General features: G+C 46.6%; 1 protein-coding gene across 8 annotated transcripts in view; it reads right to left on the minus strand.

Moving 5' to 3' along the window:
* Positions 1-23,098, minus strand: part of LOC137532899 (small ribosomal subunit protein RACK1-like) — a 154,354-nt gene that overhangs the window by 24,887 nt on the left and 106,369 nt on the right. For 6 of the 8 annotated variants that reach the window (XM_068253897.1, XM_068253893.1, XM_068253896.1 and 3 more), the window contains 3 exons: positions 20,823-20,867; positions 11,112-11,239; positions 9,769-9,864 (listed from right to left, as the gene is read on the minus strand). In XM_068253897.1, the coding sequence (XP_068109998.1) occupies positions 9,769-9,864; positions 11,112-11,126 (111 nt within the window). In that variant the 5' untranslated portion in view covers positions 11,127-11,239; positions 20,823-20,867. The remainder of the gene's footprint in view (positions 1-9,768; positions 9,865-11,111; positions 11,240-20,822; positions 20,868-23,098) is intronic. The other 2 variants (XM_068253895.1, XM_068253899.1) reach the window with 1 other exon arrangement.

The raw sequence follows: 23,098 nt of genomic DNA on the forward strand, positions 1-23,098 counted from the left end.
ATAGGGTTATACGAATTTCATCTTACTAATTACAGCAGCTGTGCGGGTGTCCGAGGGTGGGGGGGGTTTAATCTTACCCGGCGTCTTCTTTGCTCGTCCCTCGGCGCCTCCCACGCTGCGTTCCAATCCGGCGTCACGTGATTACATACACTTACTCCTTCCGGGTTGAAGGGGGAAGTGTATAGTCACGTGACGCCGGATTGGAACGCAGCGTGGGAGGCGCCAAGGGACGAGCGAAGAAGACACCTGATGGGAAAGATTAACCCCCCCCCTTGGACACCCGCACAGCTGCTGTAATTAGGATGAAATCTGAATAACCCTATTCGAATTTCATTCGAATTTAAAGTTAAGAGCATCCCTGGTTAGTTTCACTTTAAAGCACACCAGAAGTGAGAGGACTATGGCAGCTGACATTTAATTCCTTTTAAACAATGCTAATTGCCTGTCTGTCCTGCTGCCCCCAATACTTTTAGCCATAGACCCAGAATAAACATGCAGATCAGGTGTTCTGATGCACGTCTGACCTTGTTAGCTGAATGCTTGTTTCAGGTGTCTTATACAGTCCCTACTAAAAGCCAAGAGATCAGCATGGCTGCCAGGCAACTAGTATTGTTTAAAAAGGAAATACATATGGCAGCCATCATGTGATTCCCACTTCAGGTTCCCATTACCACCTGGACAATTCTGCAATGTTTGCTGAGAGCAATGCCAACTGCCGTCCTCCATCACAAGAACATTTCACTTTTCCGTTCAACCACCTTTGGTTTCAGTGTTTTCTGAGTCACTGATACTCCAACACTCAACCTTCAAAGTAAGAAAACCTACACTGTACTAACCACAGGGAGGGCCGCCATCAGAAATTTTGGGGCCCCTCACACATCATCAGGCCTGGGCCCCCCCCTCCCGAGCCCACCCACCAGCCCCTGTGCCCGCCCATTAGCCATCCCACCCCCGTGCCCGTAACAGCGAAAAATGTGCATGGCTCCGACACCAAAGAAAGCAGCGCGCACAGCATGACACAGTGAAAAAGTGTCCCCCTCAGTGTCACCTTAGTTTGTGCAACAATGAGGTTAGTGTTAGGTGTAGCGATGGGAAGGCTTGTGTTAGGTGTAGTGGCAGTGAAGCTTGTGTTAGGAATAGTAGCAGGGATGGGCCATTCCCTGCTCATCTCCCATTAACAATCACACAGATCAGAGCAGAAGTAGTACTGGGGCTTATGCCTTCCAGTGTTAGATCGCTGATATCCTCCCACTGCAGCCACTAGGCCTCAATCTTGGTCTGAGTTTCATGTGATGTGCAGAGACGCTTGGGATGAGAGAAAGGCTTACATCTAGTGGATGCAATGGAAGAGCATCCATGACCCGACGCCACTGGAAGAGGCAAGACCCAGCATTACTACTGCTGCGCTGATTTGTAGGTCTGTGGTAGGTGATAGTCAAGGGAGAAAAAGATGGAGGCACTGGTGAAGGTGGAAAGGAAAAAAATCCAGGTGCCCAGGCCTGTTGGGGATCAGATGAGCATCCTTCACAGAAAAAACAAAACAAAAAATAAAACAGACATCTGTCCAAGTTCCAGCAGGAGAAAAAAAATAAATACATTAAATAAGAGGGAGAGAGGCGGGGAGAGTGAGAGAGAGAAAAGGAAAGGGAGAGTGAGAGAGAGAGAGAGAGAGAGAGAGAGAGAGAGAAGGGAGAGGGGGGAGTGAGAGATAGGGCTGCACGATTTTAGGTAAACATTGAAATTGCGATTTTTCTCTCAAAAATTGCGATTTCGATTTTTTCACGATTTTTTTTTTAAATCGAGCTTTGGCACTAAATTCACTATGCCCCCAGTATAGTTTAGCCAGATACTGCGGGCGGACGATTGCTTAAAGAGAAACTGACCACGAATTGAACTTTATCCCAATCAGTAGCTGATACCCCATCACAAATGGATCACCAGGGGGCTCTGTATGGTTGATATTGTGGTGAAACCCCTCCCACAAGAACAAGAAAAGTACGTACTCTTGGCAGTTTCCTGTCTGTGAACCTTGCTGCATTGTGGGAAATAGCTGTTTCCAACTGTCAAAAACCATGCAGCAGCTACATCACCTGTCAGCAGTAAAATTAAACTGGAGTTCCTTTTTAAGAGCCGGGCAGCGGGGAGGCGGTTCACGTGAAGACGATATAGTGATCGTCACTATCTGCAGTTTTCAGAGTGCCCGCCCGCCCACGCTTGTCTGGCCCGCCTACCGCTGTGCGCCAATTGACCAGAGCCGCCAGAAGTAGTGAATATGTTTTATTGTTAATGAGCGGGGGGCGCAGTTTCCGAAAAAATGCAGCATGCTGTCAGTTTTTTCCACACACTTAAATGGATGCGGAAATTTGCATCAATGTAAACTAGTCCATACATTACAAACAATGTAAACTAGTCCATACACTTGCATTGCTGTGTGTTTCCTGTGCATAAAAATGCAACGCTTCGCCTGATGTGGAAACTCAGCTTTATGGAGCGCTGATGCAAGTTAGTAGCAATTTTCAGCGGAGTTTCACTTTAATGTATTTCCATCCCAGTCTTTTACACTAAATGGTAACCTAATCCCTACTTCTCTCTACAGATAAGTTTGAACTATCTTATTTAAATAGCTGTTTTCGCTGCTAGTTTTATTGGATAGGATAGCTGACATGCTATACAACTCATTGTGAAGTCTCCTGCGGCCACTGAAATCCTTTTGATGCCGGTTTGTTCATCATTTTACCAAGATGTAGCAGCATTGTCTGAGTTGTAATTCTGACACAAAAAATGATCAGTAGCTTTCAGAATGCCCGCCCACTGCCCGCACGCTTGTCTGGCCCGCCTACCGCTGTGCACCGATTAGCCAGAGCCGCCAGAAGCAGTGAATATGTATTAGTTAATGAGCGGAGGGGGGCGGGTCCACTCGAGCGAGCGGCACACACAGCTTTACCAATAGCGATGGATTGACGGCAGCGGTAGGCGGAGCTGCACAGAGCGTACAGCTCCGCCTACCGCTGCCACCATTCCATCGCTATCCAGCGATTGGTAAAGCTGTGTGCCGCTCGCTCGAGTGGACCCGCCCCCCCCCCCCCCCGCTCATTAACTAATACATATTCACTGCTTCTGGCGGCTCTGGCTAATCGGCGCACAGCAGAAGGCGGGCCAGACAAGTGTACAGGCAACGGGCGGGCACTCAGAAAAACCGAGGATACTGACGATCACCAGATCGTCTTGACACGAACCGCGGTTTCGGTTTTAAACCAAAAAACCGTGCAGCCCTAGTGAGAGAGGGGTAGAGGGAGGGGAGAGAGAGGGGGGTGTGAGGGAGAGGGGTAGAGGGAGGGGAGAGGGAGAGAGAGAAAGGGAGAGGGGGGGGGGGGGGAGTGAGAGAGAAAGGGAGAGGGGGAGGGGGAGTGAGAGAGAAAGGGAGAGGGGGGAGTGAGAGAGAGGGGGAGAGAGAGAGAGAGAGAGAGAGAAAGAGAGAGAAAGGGAGAGGGGGAGAGAGGGGGAGAGAGGGAGAGAGGGGGAGAGAGAGAGAGGGGGGGGGGAGAGAGAGAGAGGGGGGGGGGGAGAGAGAGAGGGGGGGGGGAGAGAGAGAGAGGGGGGGGAGAGAGAGAGAGAGGAGAGAGAGAGAGAGAGAGAGAGAGAGAGAGAGAGAGAGAGAGAGAGAGAGAGAGAGAGAGAGAGAGAAAGGGAGATGTGAGAGAGATCGGGGGAGAAAGAGAGAAATGGAGAGAGGGGGGTGTGAGAGGGGGGAGAGAGAGAGAGAGAGAGAAAGGGAGAGTGTGAGAGAGAGGAGGAGAGAGAGCGAGAGAGAGGGGGTGGGAGAGAGTACCTTACCACACAATTTGCTTTTCCCTTGTACAAGTAGTGGCTCAGCTCAGGCCCCTCTCTCCTGTTTGTACACCAGTGTAGCTCTCCTCTTCTCTCCATCCATCCAGAGCTGGCTACACTCGTTTTCTCCCCCTCCCTCCAGTGGCTGATGACGTCATCTGTCTGCCGGGCTGCATTCCTCTCTTGTCTGGCTATACACACCGCAGCTGCAGGAGCACACTATTTGCGTGTGCTGATGGTTGGTCTCCCCTCCTCCCTGCTGTCACTTCTGATCTGCTCACTGGATGCTGGAGGATGAGGGGAGGCTGCACTGCATAGAGCTCTCCTGTCCTGTGCAGCACAGAGGTCGGCAGCTAGTGTGGTCTATGCAGCAATCAGCAGGCAGGCACACAGGACACTGTCACTAGTGGAATTGCCAGGCATGGCAGAGACTTCGGTGATACCTGGCTACACTGGGATTTCAGCAGCGCCTCTTTTTAAATGTTGCTCCACCCCCCTCTGTGATTGGCTGGCATTATCACATGCTGCAGCAGCCGCCCGTAGCATGAATAATCATCACACATGAGACGTGACAAGCTGGGAGCAGGGGGCGTGTAGTAGAGTTGCAGTAAGTGAGCAGGGGGCCCGGGGCCCCCCCTGGGAGCTCCTGGCGGCGGGGCCCATCATTCTTGTATCGGCTGTACCCTCCTGATGGCGGGGCTGACCACAGGTAACTGTCTCAAAGAATTACACTGCCTGCAGACATTACACATAGCAAGGCATGATTCGATACAGGGCTCTCTGTACTGACCTGCATGATCTGCTGAGCATACACCGTACCAGCAAAAGCAGAAAGTAACCAGCTACAAAGAAATCAAGCATGGCTGAAGGCAAGATCCCTGTGCACAACCAGCTATAGATAAGTGACATACTCATTAAGATGGTGACCCAGAATGATCACAGATGGATGTTCTGGCTCTATAAGGCTTTAAAGCCATTGTTTACCTTGTCGGAATTTTTTTTTTAAATTACACACACATGTAAAAAAATGAACATACATGTACCTTTGCTCATTTTCGCCTCACCACTGCCCCCCGTTCGTGCAATAGAGCATGAAATCTGCTTGGTTTGTATCCAAGATGGCCGCCGACCTTTGCTTCATCTTCCGGGTCGGCGGCCTCTTACGTCCTAATTTCTCCAAGTCTCCAGCGCCGATAAAATAGCGCGAGACATAGGAGACTTGGGGTGCGCGTTCCAGGGACAGTGCGCGCGCGCTCACGTCTATCGTCAGGAGCGCGCGCGTGCAGTACAGCACTGAAGAGTGTACAGAGCTGCCACCCTGCTAATTAGTGAAGGTCCTTTCATACCGTCACATGTGTCAATTATATATATATATACACTGTGTATGTATGTATGTATGTATGTATGTATGTATGTATGTATGTATGTATGTGTATATATATATATATGTATATGTATATGAGCACGCTGACAGGGACGCACAATCGACCTCACCCAGCGCTGCGCGCTCTTGTGATGAGCAGGGGAGCCGCGCATCTGCGTGAGAGCGGCTGACAGGGAGGAGCAAAGGGGCGGAGATGGTGGAGAAGTGACAGAGCAGGGCTAAGAAGCTCTGCCTCCTCTCTCCTGCCTTGATTATTCGACCGAAGTGGTCAAATATTAATAACAGTGATTGTGGGTTCAATGCTGCAGGAAAAATGACGGGAAAGGGGCATTACTATAGAGGTCAATGAGGTAAGTTGTCCTCTATTAGTAAAAAGAAAATAAAAAAAGTGTAAACATTCACTTTAAAGAGAATATGTATTGTTAAAATTGCACAAAAGTAAACATACCAGTGTGTTAGGAGACATCTCCTATTCCCCTCTGTCACAATTTCGCCGCTCCCCGCCGCATTAAAAGTAGTCAAAAACAGTTCTAAAAAGTTTGTTTATAAACAAACAAAATGGCCACCAAAACAGGAAGTAAGTTGATGTACAGTATGTCCACACATAGAAAATACATCCATACACAAGCAGGCTGTATACAGCCTTCCTTTTGAATCTCAAGAGATCATTTGTGTGTTAACCTTCTGTCCCCTGCAGCTCTCACCCACTGAATACTAGTGACAGGCTGTGAGGCTGATCCTTTCTTCCTGTCTGTAATTCCTCAGTATGTGTTGGACAGCTCCTTTCACAGCCTAATGCTGGATACACACCATGAGTTTCCGCGATACGCATCGATTCGATTATTTTCGACATGTCCGATTCAAGCTTCGATGGATCGTTAGGTCGATTTGCCATACTTTACATGGCAATCGACCTAAAAATCATCGAAATGCGTTCGGAAATGCTCGGAAATAATCGGATCGACACGTATCGACGGACGCATTCGACGCGGAAATCCATGGTGTGTATCCAGCATAACAGAGGAGGATTTTTATCCAGCTCTCACTGATATCAGAGAGCAGAGAGGCTTCTGGCTTATGTAAATAACACACACACACACACACACACACACACACACACACACACACACACACACACACACACACACACACACACACACACACACTGGAGTGTGCATAGAGGGGCCTGGAAAGGGGTGTGCATAAACAGACCAGCACGGAAGAGTTGGCAGCCTTCCAGACACAGGGCGACAAGTCTGGCAGGGGAAAGATACATTGATTTATTACAGAGACAGTGATAGTAGAAAGTGCTGCAGTAAGCCATAGCACATTAGAACAGGTTTAGGAACTTGTAGGATGGTAGAAAAAACGTAATTTTTGTTACAGAGTCTCTTTAAACACAGATTACTAGAGAATAAATAGTTCATAAGGTCGCCCATAATCTTGGCCCTGCCTGTTATTCTCTACAGGCCAAAACAATTAGTAACCTGTGGGTAGAAAAGGTTATTCTCAGCTCCCCAAGAGTACTTCTTTCGTGTTTCCCGGTCTCCCCTTACCAGATCCAACAAACATGCAGCAAGTGTTTCCACTTATCTTCTCCTAGTCACCACTCTTGTAAGCAAATAGTAGCCCTAACAATCAGGAAAACTCTGGAAATGACAACAACCTCTCTGAAGGCACAGCAGCACTGGGCAAGGAGAGTATCCACTTATACTGGGACTACACGGGTCGATTCTGGCGCTCAATCGTTTTTGCTGCTCGGTTCTCCGGGCGATTCGCTTATCTTACACTACTTTTTCCATTGTTCTCAATGCAGAATAACCCACTAAGCTACCCGATTTGGGGGCTGGACGATCAGGTAGCCACAATCCCTGCCGCTCCTGAGGCCTGCACTGCCCCATTTTCGTGACCTCTGAGTCACAATGCTGGAAGGAGATATCTCTCCGCCCAATGGCAGTTCAGGAAAGCCTGCATGAAAACATACATGAATATTTAGGGGGGGGGGCGTTCCTCCTATTGCCCTCCGAGATAGCAACAAATATTTACAGCAGAAAGGTCCGCACCAGTCCAGGATTGCAAACAATGACCTTATTTAGGACGTATCCAGTATAAAATATGCACATGCATCAGATTGCTAGGCAAACTTATATCCTAAATAAAGTCATTGTTTGGAATCCTGGACTGGTGCGGACCTTTCTGCTGTACATTGTGGGCTTTGCTGACCTGATCGTGCACATTCCAGTGATTGGTGGGTAGAGCGGTGTTAACACGACTTCTGCAGCAACAAATATTGTCGCTAATTTCGGGGCTATAATGCAGCGGTGAAGGACAGAGGCATTTCATGAGTCAGCGAACATGCCTCGGTGTCCAATCTGACACTCCCCTCCCCCCCCCCCCCCTTCAGGTTTTCTTTAAGGAGCCTTCCTGTGGACATATGCAAGTTCTTGTCATATTGAAGTATGAAGTATTTCATCTCACCTTGCCTCCAAAGGCACACAGGGAGCCATCAGGTGACACAGTCACTGACTGTGTTCAGGTAGCCAGTGTGACCGCTATGGCTTGTCTTCAGATTACAATTGGTTAAATTCCACACCAAAAATTAAAGTATAACGTTACAAGATCAGCAGGTATTCAGCAATGCACACATTATTTGAAAAGAACTTTGCAATATTACAAACTAATCTGGCCCATCCAATCATCTGCAGTTCTAAAAAAAAACAAAAAAAAAAAGCCTTTTTTTTAACCATGCGTTCCATTTAGGGCTAAGTTCACATACACAAAAGCAGTGCAGTTAATATTTCACAACTGTAGATTACCCAGTGACAAAGATGTTAGCTGCTTTGCACATCCATGTACGTTTGCATGCTGACATGCAATGAGCTCCTGCTGTTGTGGCTCCTCGCACGCAAAGGCTTGTCCAAGTTTGTAGGCATCCCAAATACTATTCCAGTGCAAGTTTATACAACAAGTTAGCATCATAACCAAGATGCTGCCCACAGGACCAAAGAACCATAACTGACCTTCCAGAATAACAAACCAATGCACCAATAGGTTTCAAATTTATGGCATGGCAGTAGATCTGCTGCAGCACAGCTGTCGACCGATGGTAAGCTGCCAGGCAGTCTATTGGGCCAATCAATGTGCTGGGATCTCATCCTACAAAGTCACTGGAACTGACTGGGTCGGGGGTGGGACAATTGGAGCGGCCGTTAGTTGTTGGGGTGGGGGGATGGGGAAGAGAGCAGGAGTAAGTTAGTAGTGCATGCTACAGCAGTAGCGTGCCCACTTTTTCTTGCGCTGCCACACTAAGGGCCCTTTTACACTTAATGCGATAGTACTTTCCATAGCAGTGCATTGTGAAAAAGCTTTCAGTTAAAACACGTATGGTGTGAACTGAAGCATTGGGAAATATGGACATTACTTTGAAAATCAGTTTTCTTTTGGCTTTAACGGAGAGCAACTGATTAAGTGTAAAAGGTGCCTAAGCTGCGCTGCTTGAGCAGTGTAATTTAGTAAATCAACCCCTACTGATTTTGTAGGAGAGCCAGATGGAGTCATCAAAAGAGCCACATCTGGCTCCCGAGCCATAGGTTCCCTACCAGTTTTAGCGTGTCTAAAATGGGATTTCATATTACTATAAGTTTGCAGAATCTGTTATAGTTGATCCACACCCATAAAGGTTCCAGTACCATCTGACCTTAGTTCCTGTATGACTGCCACCGAATTGCTATGCAACACATGCATTTTCAAATATTACCCTGACTGTAGAAAGTGTGTTATAATGCGTTTTTTTTTTAACAGATGTTACCATGTCCATACAATTGTATGGCTAGCAAATTCACATGCAGTTATAAAGCAAAAACATGCATAGTGTGAACTCATCCCAAGTGTATCTGAACTCTGGATGCCCATTTATAAATCAGAAATTTGTAAGTTCACCTTTAAAGTCCAATTAGCTACATAACAGTCTGAAAAGTATAATTTCTCAGTTATTTCCACTTCCTGCCAGCAAGTATACAAGCAGGAAGTGGCAATTTTGGAGGAATGGGATTTTAGAGATAAAGTAAAAGAATAAAGAACTTTTTGTTTATATAAATAAACATTCAGAACTCAGGTATACATAAATCCTAATGCTGGGAACACACGGTACATTTTTTCCACTTGATTCTCTTATCTTCTTAACTTTTTTTTTTTTTTTTAATTTCCCATTCACTTCTATGAGAAATCGAGTGGTAAAACAATCGGGCGGAATATCGGACATGACGGAATTTATTAATCGAACGCATCTATCGAGCGGGAAAACGAAATGTATGTTCCCAGCATAAGGGCTATGGAGTCAGTGGTTTCATAAACTGAGTCGGAAGATTTTTGTACCAACTCCAGGTACCCAAAATTGCGCTGACTCTTTAGTCTAAGTCTTACCAGGACTGTGGAGTTGGCACAATAATTATCCAACTGCTCAGTTTACTGAAACCTCTGACTCCAGGTGCCCAAAAACTGTTCTGACTCCACAGCCCTGTAAATCCTTTTACTGACCAAATCGCCAGGTGTATTACCTTCACCATCTTGTCCCATCCGCAGGAAACACTGATTGGATTGCTGCTGTTGGGCGAGAAGCGCACACATGAGACCCATTCAGTGTGAGATTCTTCCTGTTAAACATAAATCATAATTTGAAGATCATATGCAAAAATAACCAGACTATTAAAGCATTTCAAACTACAGCTTTACTGATCCCATCATAATTGCAGGATTTTCAGCCTATTTGACATTGTTTCTATGAGAAACACTCAGGTGAGATTTTCTGGTCACGGGGACCAGATAAGCTAATCAGCAGTGTCCTCCCCAAGTCAGTGTCCCACCTGCACTGTGTACTTGCACACTCCTAGCGTGTTCCACAGCTTAATGGTCTTGTCTCTGGATCCAGACACAATCTGGCGGTTGTCTGCAGAGAAAGCCATGCTCAGTACAGCTTTAGTGTGACCCACAAAGTGCCTGGTGGTGGTGCCACTGAAACAAAAAATACTTTTACATAATCCCACCATTAGTCAAGCAGGCCTTCATATCACCATGGGATTCTGTGATCATTCATTTAAAAAAAGCACCGGAAAGTTTGAGTGCAGGGTTAAAGAGAACCCGAGGTGGGTTTGAAGAATATTATCTGCATACAGAGGCTGGATCTGCCTATACAGCCCAGCCTCTGTTGCTATCCCAAACCCCCCTAAGGTCCCCCTGCACTCTGCAATCCCTCATAAATCACAGCCACGCTGCTGACAAACAGCTTGTCAGAGCTGGCTGTGTTTATCTCTATAGTGTCAGTCTGCTGCTCTCCCCGCCTCCTGCAGAACTCCAGTCCCCGCCTGCATCCCTTCCCTCCCTGCTGATTGGAGGGAAGGGACGGGGGCAGGGACCGGAGCTATGCAGGAGGCGGGGGAGCAGCTGAGACTGACACTACAGATGTAAACACAGCCTCACAGCACGGCTGTGATTTATGAGGGATTGCAGAGTGCAGGGGGACCTTAGTGGGGTTTGGGATAGCAACAGAGTCTGGGCTGTATAGGCAGATCCAGCCTCTGTATGCAGATAACATTCTTTAAACACACCTCGGGTTCTCTTTAAGCGCCGGGAAGTTTGAGTGCAGGGTGCCTACTCCTGAAAAAGTCCCGGCGGTGTAGACTATCAACACCCCCCCCCCCCCCCCGATGGTAAGGTGCAATTTAGCTGCTGGCTATTGCTGGCGGCTGAATTGCACTTTTGTAAATTGGGCTCAGTCTTTTGCTGCTGTCCAAAATACCCTTTGTGCACAGCTATAGCCGTTATTGACGTTACAGTCTATGGTGGCACCCAGATGTCCGGTTCCCTTTAAACCTGTCTCGAACCATTAGATCTACAAACTTACGTAGTAAGATCCCATGATCCAGACAGAGCAAACTGACCATCAGATGAGATGACAACGTCGCTGACTAAGTGGGGTACACCATAATTTGTCTCATCACGGGTCAACTTCCACATAATGACCCGTCTTATCTGCAATGAAAGCGGCAAGCTTTACTAGGCAGCAAGAAAACCGAAACAGAGCAAAAATAATTGCATTAACCTTATGAATATAAATCATTACAATAACATAGGTATGAATATCCAAACTAAGCAACAACTGTCATTCAAATAGAAATTTAAAGAGTGAATGACAAAAATGCATGAATGGTAGCACAAGTAAAAGCTGCTTATAAACATACACAAGTAAATGCAAGGGGAAGGGGTGGGGAGAGAGCGTCACTTTCTCGGCTGGAGTGCCAGTTTAACTGCATAACTGGACAAGCCCTACAGAGGTGTTCCTAAAAGACAACTGCTGGTGATATGGCAGTAGACTGACCGCAATCTGCAACAGTCTGACCAACTACATGTAAACAGAGCAGCAGCGCAATCTTAGTTCATTCCCGTCAACTAAAATATAAATATAATATAACCATCTACCAAAGTGTATCAGATAAAAGGCAGACAATGTCCCCAGTGAGCAGCGATGGGATTAAAAATGTAAATTTTGACATTTGCCCCAAAGACCAAAATTAGCAGTAGCTGAAACAGAAATCGTAGGGAGTAATTTACACAGCCAGTTTCCAAACAGTTCAAGGAACACCATTGTAAGATTTAAAATACATGTGTACACATACTTCTAAGTACATTTCTCCCAAATTAAAATGCTTTACAAATTATTCTACGTTGCTGTCACTTACAGTACGCAGTAAAAATCTGACATGTTTCCAACTAGTCCATCACCTAATGGGGGATTCTCAGGGTTTTCTTTATTTTTTTAAAGCACTTACATGGCAGTGACAGTCCAGATGCCTGAATAATGGGCTAATGAGTAGGCAAGCCATCCAGCATCATTTCCAGGGAGCACTTTAGTAAAGAATAAAGGAGATACAGAGAATCCCCCACAAGGAGATGGACAAGTCCAAAACCTGCAGGAGCGGTCAGAGTTTAACTGCCTTATGTAAAGTGACATGTACATAGAAGAGAAGTAATTTATGGTTTATTTTACTATAGTAGAATCGTACTACTTGTAAGAATGTGTACATATGATTTATACATTTTACAAGTCCTGAGAGTTGTCTTTAAAGTGCCACATTACACCTCAAAAAGCATGTGCAATCTCCATTGCACTTGTGCTGTAACCTTTTTCTTTTTAAGTGCAAGATAAGCCCATCTACATATACAGTAGCAAGTATGAGGACTATAAATTATAATAAACACTCTATAGAGCAATAGAAACCGGTGCAAGAAATACATGAACAAGAGCATTGATAATAATGCAATACTGTGCTAAGTCCCATGACTTCTAACACTTGGCACACAGAACGGGGCAATACTACAGTGCTAGGCCCACACAGAGCCTGCACTGCTACAGACACTATATACAGGGCCACAGAGTACAGATACAGGATCGCACAGTACAAATACCCGGCCACACATCGCACATCAGCCACACAGTGCTAAAGGAAGGGAGCAGCACAGCTCCATACTGATAGAATGGCCACTATACACATGCATCTCACCCCGGGAGGAGCTCAGGATCATATCTGGGAACTGCGGAGTGGTGGCGATCTGTGTAACCCAGCCATTGTCGCCCCTTGAGGGTCCCCCGAAGGGTCATCTGCTCGGTCTTGTCTGCAATTTGCCCCGGGACGTTCCACCAGAGGAGGATGGAGAGGGATTCTCTCTGTCGGGTCTAAAGACACCGGGAAAAGGCAGAAATGGACGTACGCGTGCCTTTTATAGTCGACGTGCACACCACGACGGCATGATGTCACATCCAGAAACACGTATGGGCACCGCCAGTCGCAATATGGAGGTGGTTTGCTGCTCCGCTATGTAACAGAGCAGCGCGATACCAGGTCGAATACGTAAATATGGCTTCCGAATTCAGTCTGAGCATGCGTGGCTTATTCAATCAGATAGACACAGCATAGTACGGTGTATTGGCTGTTGTCATTACACTGCAGTGCAAGGCGCAAGGAACGCTAGCCACAAAATAGAAGCAGAGGCCAAGCCCTTCACGTGCTGCGGCTGTAGCCACATACACCGGGCATTGCCCACTACTAAACCAATCAATGTAATGGCCTGAGTGGGCACTGCAGGGCAGCCTTGCTATATGCTGCTTGCAGCGTCTATCTTGGTAAGGGGCGCGGCTTTCTGATATTTCAAAGCAGTCAGACAGCGTAGAAGCTACATTAGCTAGTGTAGAAGCCGTGTCAGCCACTGCAAAAGCCATGTGAGCCAGTGGTGAAGCTAATGCTGGGTTTACACCATACAATTTTCTGTTAGATTCTTCTGTTAGATTTTCTGTTAGAATGCATAATTAGATTATTTTCTGTAAAGAATGGTCATTATCTCTGGTGCATTGTCTTCTGGTCATCTCCTGCTGAGTGGAACAATGCCTAATTGCTTGGCAGATAGATGGTAAGATAGATAAATGGCCAACATGTTGAATTTACAGAAACAGAAAAACCGAACAGAAAATTGTATGGTGTAATCCCAGCATAATGTTGGGTTTACACCATACAATTTTCTGTTGGATTTACCTGCCAGATAGATAAAGTTCAACATGTTGGAAATGTATCTATCTTACGATCTGCCGAGCAATTAGGCATTGTTCTACTCAGCAGGAGATAAACAGAAGACAATGCACCAGAGATAATGACCATTCTCTACAGAAAATCTAATTATGCACTTTAACAGAAAATCTAACAGAAAATCTAACAGAAAAATCTAACAGAAGAATCTAACAGAAAATAGTATGGTGTAAACCCAGCATAAGACACAGCTCCCTGTCCTCTACTGGAGGGGGCCGGGGTGCTCCTTTCTCCTCATTACTCTACACTGCACTGCCCCCTCTCTAGCTCTCCCTCCCTCCTGCCTCCTCCTAACTATAATTGTGGCCAGTTTCCCCTATAAACTCCCCCTCCCCTTCCAGGCGCTATGGTTCCTGTCGTTCTCTCTCCCCGGGTGGCCCCTCTCTCCCCCGTGTTCAGTGAATGAATGCAGTGTAGCAGAGCTGACATACTTTACCTAATCCACCGCTGCGCGCTGTGTCCTTTGAACTCCTCTTCGCTCATGCCGGCGAGCATGCTATAGCGTCTCTCCTGCTTCCAGTACCATGTGACATCAGGAGTCACATGGTACTTAAGCAGGAAAGACGCTATAATATGCTCGCCGGCATGAGCGAAGAGGAGATCAAAGGACACAGTGCGCAGCGGGGGATTAGGTAACGTATGTCAGCTCTGCTACACTGCATTCATTCACTGAACACGGGGGAGAGAGGGGCCACTCGGGGAGAGAGAACGGCAGGAACCATAGCGGCTGGAAGGGGAGGGGGAGTTTATAGGGAAAACTGGCCATAGTACTCAGGATGTATATATCTGCTCTGCATACAGAATGCAGAACAAAATGAGTTGAACAGTGAAAAGCTGAAGCAGCACCTGGGGACCAGGAGGAGTTAATGGCTGCAGAGTTTTATGCACTACAGCCATTAACTTCTCCTGTTCCCCAAGTGCAGGCATTACTTCTGGACCCCAAGTGCAGAGCCAGTAACCCCTCCTAGTCCCCACCTGCAGCCATCAACTTTCCTAGGCCTACTTATACTTGAGACTGAGAAATACCAGCTTTTGGGGATCAAATTTGGGGGTCGACTTATACACGGGGTCCACTTGTATCCGAGTATACACAGTATATTTCTCTACTAAAAATGTGTTTGATTAACTCTAAACTTTATTCCCATCCTTTAAATTGGTATATTACTAATTTTAAAATGTTCATATGAAGGAAAATGAACCAGGGTAGAAAGAACCAGTGTGGACTGAATATCAAAACATATTTCTTATGAAATCTTTTATGGTATGCATGAATAGGGGTGTGGCTTAAATGTTCTCTTTCTCATCTCAAAAAGTTGGGAGGTATGCTAAGGTAAACCCGGTGATCCAACAAAATAGCCTACATCATCAAACTAACCTACATCGAATTGACTTTACTACCCTAACCCTCCTGCCTATAAAATTTGTCACTGCATGTAGGTAGATTCAATGGGTAAACTATTTAGTCGGCAGGCCCCTGACCCTCCACCCTAGCAAAGATAACCCTGGGGCCCCCCATCCCACACCAAATTAACCACTCAAGGACCACAGGCTTACACTACCATATTGACCAGGCTATTTTTTACAATTCACTGTAAACAAGAAGCAGATTCGGGCACCATCCGTCATTCAGCTCATTTATTAAAACAACTTGTGCAATATGAGATGTCAAATGGATATCACCTGATTCTCATGACGATACTGTGCAGGATGGGGTGGAGGTGGGTGCTCAGGGTTGCAGAAGGGTCGGCGACGGCCGTTTCGCGTCCACCAGGACGCTTGGTCACGCTTTTTTTGATAGAGTTATGCAGGATATAAAAGCAGAGATTTACGAAGAGGCGGTGCCTAACTTGAGTAAAGATGAAAGATCGGCTTTGGAATGGTTAAAAGGGAACGATGGTCTTGTCATCCGCGGGGCGGACAAGGGTGGCAACTTGGTCATAATGTCTGCAGATCAATATAAGCAAGAAGCCGAGAGGCAATTAAACGACACAACCACCTATTGTCCACTCGCGGCTGACCCGACCCCAGGGTTCCAGACCAGACTGAAACACCTATTGGAGGAGGGGGTGGAGAGGGGTTTTATGTCCAGGAAATTGGCCATGGACCTTGTGCCCCCCTTCCCGAGACGTCCTGTATGGTACCATATCCCAAAACTACACAAGTCATTGACCGCACCGCCGGGGCGTCCCATAGTGTCTGGCTGTGGGTCTCTCACTGAGAGACTGTCCAGATACCTCGACCATCTCCTGCGCCCCCTATTGAGAGGGGTGCCCTCTTATTTGAGGGACACTTTGGAGGTGTTACAGATGTTGGAGCGTGCCACATGGGTCCCAGGAGACAGACTGGCCACTATTGATGTGGTCAGTCTGTATAGCCGTATTCCTCAGGATTTGGGGGTGCTGGCAGTCAAACAATTTTTGAAACGTACTAATAAGGATGATGAATATATTGATTTTTTATGTGAATGTTTGGAGTTTGTGCTGAAGCACAATGCGTTCCTTTTTGATGGGCGCTGGTTCCAACAGACCGCCGGCACCGCCATGGGGACCCCGGTGGCATGCTCCTTTGCGAACCTCTTCCTGGGGGCGTGGGAGGAGTCTGCCGTATTCTCCGAGAACAACCCGTTTCGGAGATGCGTCAGACAATGGTCAAGGTATGTGGACGACGTCCTGGTGGTGTGGTCAGGCTCCGACCATGAGTTTGACTTATTTATGAGGTATCTGAATACCAATGAAATTAATATGGAATTTACGGCAGAATTGAGCCATACAGAGGTGACTTTTTTGGACTTGAAATTAGTGATTCGGGACGATGGGATTCACAGCAAGGGCTATAGAAAACCGACGGCGACAAATACAATCTTACATGCTAATAGTTTTCACCCGAAACATGTCATCAGGGCAATCCCATATGGACAGTACTTGAGATTAAGGAGAAATAATAAGAAAGAATCGGACTTTGACTGCCAGGCAGACGAGATGACTGAAAGATTTATTAAAAGAGGCTACGACCCTGCCCAACTGGGAGCAGCCAGAGTACGTGCTAAAAAGCAGGAAAGGATGGACTTGCTGGTCTCAAAAAAAGGAAAGATATCAGATAGTAAAAGAATGACCTTTACTTTTGACTATACCCCTATGGCAGAGAAGATTAGAAAGACCATCTTTAGGCACTGGGACGTTATCATGAAGGACACTGACTTGTCGAGGAAAGTGGGGGGACCACCACAGGTGGCCTTTAGACGGGCACCCACCTTGAAGAACATGCTCACTCGGAGTGAGTTTATTACCCCTAGGAAGACAAATTGGTTGAATAGAACCATTCCCAAGGGAAACTTCAGATGTGGACATTGTGTCCATTGTCCCCACATGCTACTTCAGAGGAGTGTATGGGTGGGGAAGGAGGTTTTCCAGGCTAGGGCTTTCTTTTCCTGTACCACGGATTTTGTTGTGTATGTGATGTTCTGCCCATGTGGCCGCTATGACATAGGCCAAACAACTCGCCCATTGAAGGTTAGGATGGGAGAGCACTTAAGCTCGGTAAAATCCGGAAAGAGTGGGACAAGGCTCGTAACACATATGAATGAGGAACATGGGGGGAATGGCAGAGGTTTAAAATTCGCAGTATTGGAAAGGGTGGAGCCCCAAAGACGAGGGGGCGATAGAGAGAAAATGTTACTGAGGAGAGAAACCTGGCTAATCCTACAAACCAATGCTATGGGCCCCCTTGGCTTAAATGACAAAATAGAGCTCTCATGTATGCTAGACCCCTGATATGCTCCTTGGAGTAAATCTTGCCCAGTAGATCTTTTATTGTTAACCCTTTTGAGATATTATGTAATCTTCTGTGTTGTATATGTGAATTGCATTACTGTCCTGTGCCCCGTGCTGCCTTTCCCCCTCCCCTTCTAATTATGACGATACTGTGATGTATCCCCCGTATCCCTCTATCATAGCCTATAGCACTCTATTTGTGAGTTTAGGCTATATGGGGATAGATGCTCCCAGAAAGTGTAAAATTATGACCTCCTGCTTACCTTTATACGCCCCGACGTTTTGGTTTTAGTCACTATATTAATTTTGTGTGTTTATGTAGCACACGTAGTGCACTAACTATATCGGCCACAAGATGGCGCCTGGATCGTGGGTGTGCATGTGTATTTTTGTAGCTTGGTGGCATGCACCTGTTGGGTATGCTCTGAGGTCACTTGACCTCTATTACGCGTTAATAGGGCGGCGTGGCTTATTTTGCTACGCCTACGCCGGCTGAGTTTCAGTATAAATGTTTATCGTGGGTCAGCCGTGCGACCTGCAGGTCGCACCTTTTTCGCGTCACCAGGCCCCGCATGCGTACCGCGATCCGGGCTCCCTCGACCCGCCGACCAACCACCTCCAAGCACTGGCGCCGACGCACACCCGGAAGAGGCGGGGCTTATCCCCGTCATATACCGGAAGTGCTTCGGCGGCCATTTTGTGGAACGCAGCGTGACCAAGCGTCCTGGTGGACGCGAAGCGGCCGTCGCCGACCCTTCTACAACCCTGAGCACCCACCTCCATCCCATCCTGCACAGTATCGTCATGAGAATCAGGTGATATCCATTTGACATCTCATATTGCACAAGTTGTTTTAATAAATGAGCTGAATGACGGATGGTGCCCGAATCTGCTTCTTGTTTACAGTGAATTCATGCAATACTTCCTTCCTACTATGTTTACGGGGCACACGTCAGTGGCTGAATTTGTATAGTGCAAGTGATTCACTGTGCGAGAAGTTTTGGCCCAGTGCCATTCTACCCACTGAACTTTCCTGGATTGTCAGGAGTGCCACACTTGCTTTTCTTGGATCACAGTCTATTTTTTACAATTCAGCACACTTCGCTTTAAAGCCCCATCTCCACGATACGATTCTTTGTGCGATTTGATTACGATTCTAGTTACAATCCGATTAAATCCGACATGTCCGATCGGGATTCGATTTGCCATTGCAAAACAATGGCAAATTGAATTGAATCGAATCCCGATCGGACATGTCGGATTTAATCGGTTCGTAATCGAATTGCACAAAGAATCGTATCATGTAGATGGGGCTTTACAGTGTGCTGCACAGCGATACAACTTAGCAGCCGAATGAGTCTGCCCCCCTTTTCTGCCCACCAACAGAGCTTTCTGTTGGTGGGCTCTGATCACTGCTGCAGTGATTTTTTTTTAATGCATTTTAAATGATTTAAATTAAATTTCCCTTTTTTTTTTTTTATTTACTTCCCTCCCCCCTGAGATCCAATCAGTGATCACCTCTCATAGGCATCAGCCTATGAGAGGGGATCACATTAAGGGGCCCCTCGAGGGGACAGCTTTGTCACCAAGCTGTCCCCTTACAGCGCTGCGCAGATTGCTTTGCTGTATAATCTTCTAACGGCCTGCTAGCCGCGATCGCAGGCTAGCAGAATGACTAAAGCAGGAATGGGCGCGCGATCTCCGCTAATCTCTGCCCCCAGGACTTGTCGCCAATCAGCGTTATGCAGTCCTGCAGAAGCCACTCTGCAGCCACCGTTCGGCGTTAGGCAGTCCTGGAGGAGCTGCTCGGCAGCCACCGATCAGCATTAGGCAGTCCTGGAGGAGCCGCTCGGCAGCCACCGATCAGCATTAGGCAGTCCTGGAGGAGCCGCTCGGCAGCCACTAATCGGCGTTATGCAGTCCTGGAGGAGCCGCTCTGCAGCCACCAATCGACGTTAGGCAGTCCTGGAGGAGATGCTCTGTGGCCCCCGATTGGCGTTAGGCGGTCGCAGAGTGGTTATACCCCTGAGTGCTGCCAGGCCCCTGCCCTACCAGAATCTACATATGTACTAGTACGCCGTTGGTGAGTTGGGAGCACAGTGAGCTGAATGACGGCTCACCCTGTTGCTGCTCAAATTACCGGCAGCGTTAAATACTATTCCCCCCCCCCCCCAAGTCGTAGCAACTTGGTGGGAGAAATAGTTTGGGGACTGCCGGTCTGCCATCATTTATGCCTACGCGTCAAATCAGCCTACATGCATTGACAAACACATAGGAAAGGGTTAGGGATGGGGGATAGTAAAGTCAATGGGATGTAGGTTAGTTTGACGATGTAGGCTATTTCGTTGGAGCACAGAACCCCGAATTTCCCTTACGTGGGTGTACACTATAGCAGTAGTGCTACAGTGGCACCAAAGCCACCTGTTTCGAGCAGAACCTCCTCCCCGATTGCCTCCCTCGACTCTACTGTGATCCCTCACCCCCTGTCTAATCAGCATTGCAACTCAACTGTCCTGGCATGCTGGGGACCTGGCAGGACTCTGAAGCAATTGCATCCTTTAGATAAATACAAAAAGGTGAAGCGCTCAACATCACATCCACATTCCACTATACCTATACACGGTATTGTAGCAGTAGTCCTCCTGTAAGAGAAAGTCTGGACCAGGACTAAAAGCTCCAAGTCTGTCATACAACATAAAGTAGCACAGCACTATATATACCAAATGCACAGCATTAACCATCAATAGTCCTCCTGTGGAAGGGAATCATGTAGATACAAATGCACAGCATTAACCATTCGTGGTCCTCCTATAAAAGAAAAACTGAACAGTATTCTATTACTTCCTTAACTGTGTACGCAACATAGTCCATACAACACCATAAAGTCCAAGGGAGTCCACTTGTGCCTTGAACCCCACTTGTCAATCTTCACATATCATGTAAGAATTAGCTGAAGTACTCTTACCAGCAGGTATGGCTGATTGAATCACAGATCAGCAGATAGGGCACATATGAATTGCAGCTCCTCGTACTGTGGATGTGATGTTGAGCGCTTCACCTTTTTGTATTTATCTGTAGTTTGAATAGGGTGGTGACACCCCCCATGGTCACATCACACACTGACTGAGGAATATAGACTTAGATTATTGATTTTTGTATTTGTGCTAATTTAAGGTGAAATCTAGAGAAGCGAACAAAGCCACTTACTTAGATCTACAAATTTCATCCTTTGCCTCAATCGTAGCGCTGACCCTGAATGAAACATGGATTATTTACTTACTGACAACTCCAGATTTGAACATATAGTATACAACTATTTTTTTTGTTGTTGTTTTCAATATGCTTTTAAAGTAAAGTAATTATACCGGTTAACGCAGTACTGTAACATATAAAGTAGAACCGAAAAATAAAAAACAAAGTTTCACTTACCTGGGTCTTCTGCCAGCCCCTTGCAGCCATCCTGTCACACGCCAGTCCTCCCGCCGCCAGCTAGTTTTGCTAAGATTGACTTGTAAGTCGATGGGCCACTGCACCTGCGCAGCCCTGCCACGTGTAGCCTTGTTTGCGTTCCCGTCCGCAATCTTGTCCTGCGATGGCACAGGGCGCTATTGTGGACTGAAACGGGAGTGAAGCTACCTGTGGCCAGAGCTGTGCAGGCGCAGTGGCCCGTCGGCGAAACAGAAACTAGCTGGCGGCGGGGGAACGGAGGATCGTGGAGGACCGGCGCAGGACAGGATGGCTACAAGGGGCTGGCAGAAGCCCCAGGTAAGTGAAACTCTGTTGTATGTGTATTCAACAGATATAACATGCACTTTAATACACTTTTTTTCCTTGAATACAACTTGCTATATTCAGAAACGACCATTTAAAGAAGTATAACGCTCATTTAATGGGGATAATAAAAAAAAACAAAAAACGGCCACAGTACTGCAGCAGACAAGACAGAGCTGGTTCACACTATGAGCAATTGCACTCAGTTTGCAGATTGGTAAAGCGCTACAGCAGGGTCACCCTATGAGGGTGTTTCACTGCAGCATTTCGATTTTGACAAAATCTCAAAATTATTTTGCAGTGTGAACTAGGCCAAATGGTGGCCACTAATGATCCTATCTTTTTCATCCAATATTACCATTTGTATGTAATATAAGTGACTGCCTAAATATCCATTCAATATATTCACTCACTTTACCCTTATACTACACAGATTTGGTAAATTGGATGAAAAAGATTGGATCATAAGTGGCATCCTTTACTATCATTGGACATTGCATACAGCTGTTTGAGTACCCAGTTGAATGCTGAACAAACACCAAAAATGAATGCCAACGTGCCCTACTGAGAATGTTCCAGAATGCAGAATTATACCTGATGCCAGGTCCTGTTTCCTCAACAAAAACAAGCACCAGAAAATTATGTGCGAATTAGATCCTACAGTGGTTTCCTCCTTAGCGTAATCATTTCCTACCCAGCTGATATTGTGCCAGTATATATTCTTTTTGCTAATGTAATATACAAAATGACCTCAACAAGGGCTCAGGCTTAGGAGCCAGTCATACCTGCCCCCCCCCCCCCCCCTTTAAGTAGAAAAGGGGAATGTGGCCACATATAACTAAAAGTTTTGCTGTAACAGAGCACCCACAGAAACTGCACTGACAGGACACTTACACTTCACTGACAGGGGCACTGATGGTACACTGGCAGGGGCACAGACTATACCCTGCACAAACAAATGCACAGAGAAACCCCCTAAAAAAAACAATACATAACATATTTTTGGAATACAAGACGCTCTTGACCAAAAGACACACGTAAGTTTAGAGGACAAAAACCAGGGGAAAAAAAATATATGCTAAACCTGGTGGGCATGCTATCAGTTAGTGGATTATGAGAGTGCATTAGAGGGATTACTACACAAAGAATAGCTGCACATTTGGGATGGTCAGTTAGACTAATCGCATGTTGTATGAAAATAAATGCAGCTTGAAATGGGCCAATCAAAATCTACCGTCCCTGGCGAGAATCGTGCAAGTGTACAGTGGCCCCCCGAACCGTGAGTAGGCAGATTGCTGGGTGAGAGCATTGCTCTCTCCACTCACCCCATCGCTGCGTGACATCTCTTGTGCACCAGTCTGTTGAACCCCCCCCCCCCCCCGCATAGGAACAGAACGTAGCAACTAGCCTACAGGCTAGTGACGCATCTGTACAGAGTTCGCCCTGAACTGTCGCACCTGGGGGATAAGGTAACAATCTCTCATTGGCAATGTCCCTTTAGCATGTGTGCGGGGCTTATTAAGCCCCTGCGAAGGACAGGAGCTGACTAGGTTGAGACATGAAGTTGTGAGTAGGGATGGTTAGTGAGATGGAAATACTGTAATTCGGAGTTCATACACATTTTTTATGCAAATGTATGCAGCTTGAAAATAAACCAACCAAATCCTGCTAAAGTGGAATTTGATTGGTCTATAAGCTGCATAGATTTACAT

Source organism: Hyperolius riggenbachi, chromosome 9 (assembly GCF_040937935.1).
Source record: "Hyperolius riggenbachi isolate aHypRig1 chromosome 9, aHypRig1.pri, whole genome shotgun sequence".
NCBI classification, from domain to species: domain Eukaryota; kingdom Metazoa; phylum Chordata; class Amphibia; order Anura; family Hyperoliidae; genus Hyperolius; species Hyperolius riggenbachi.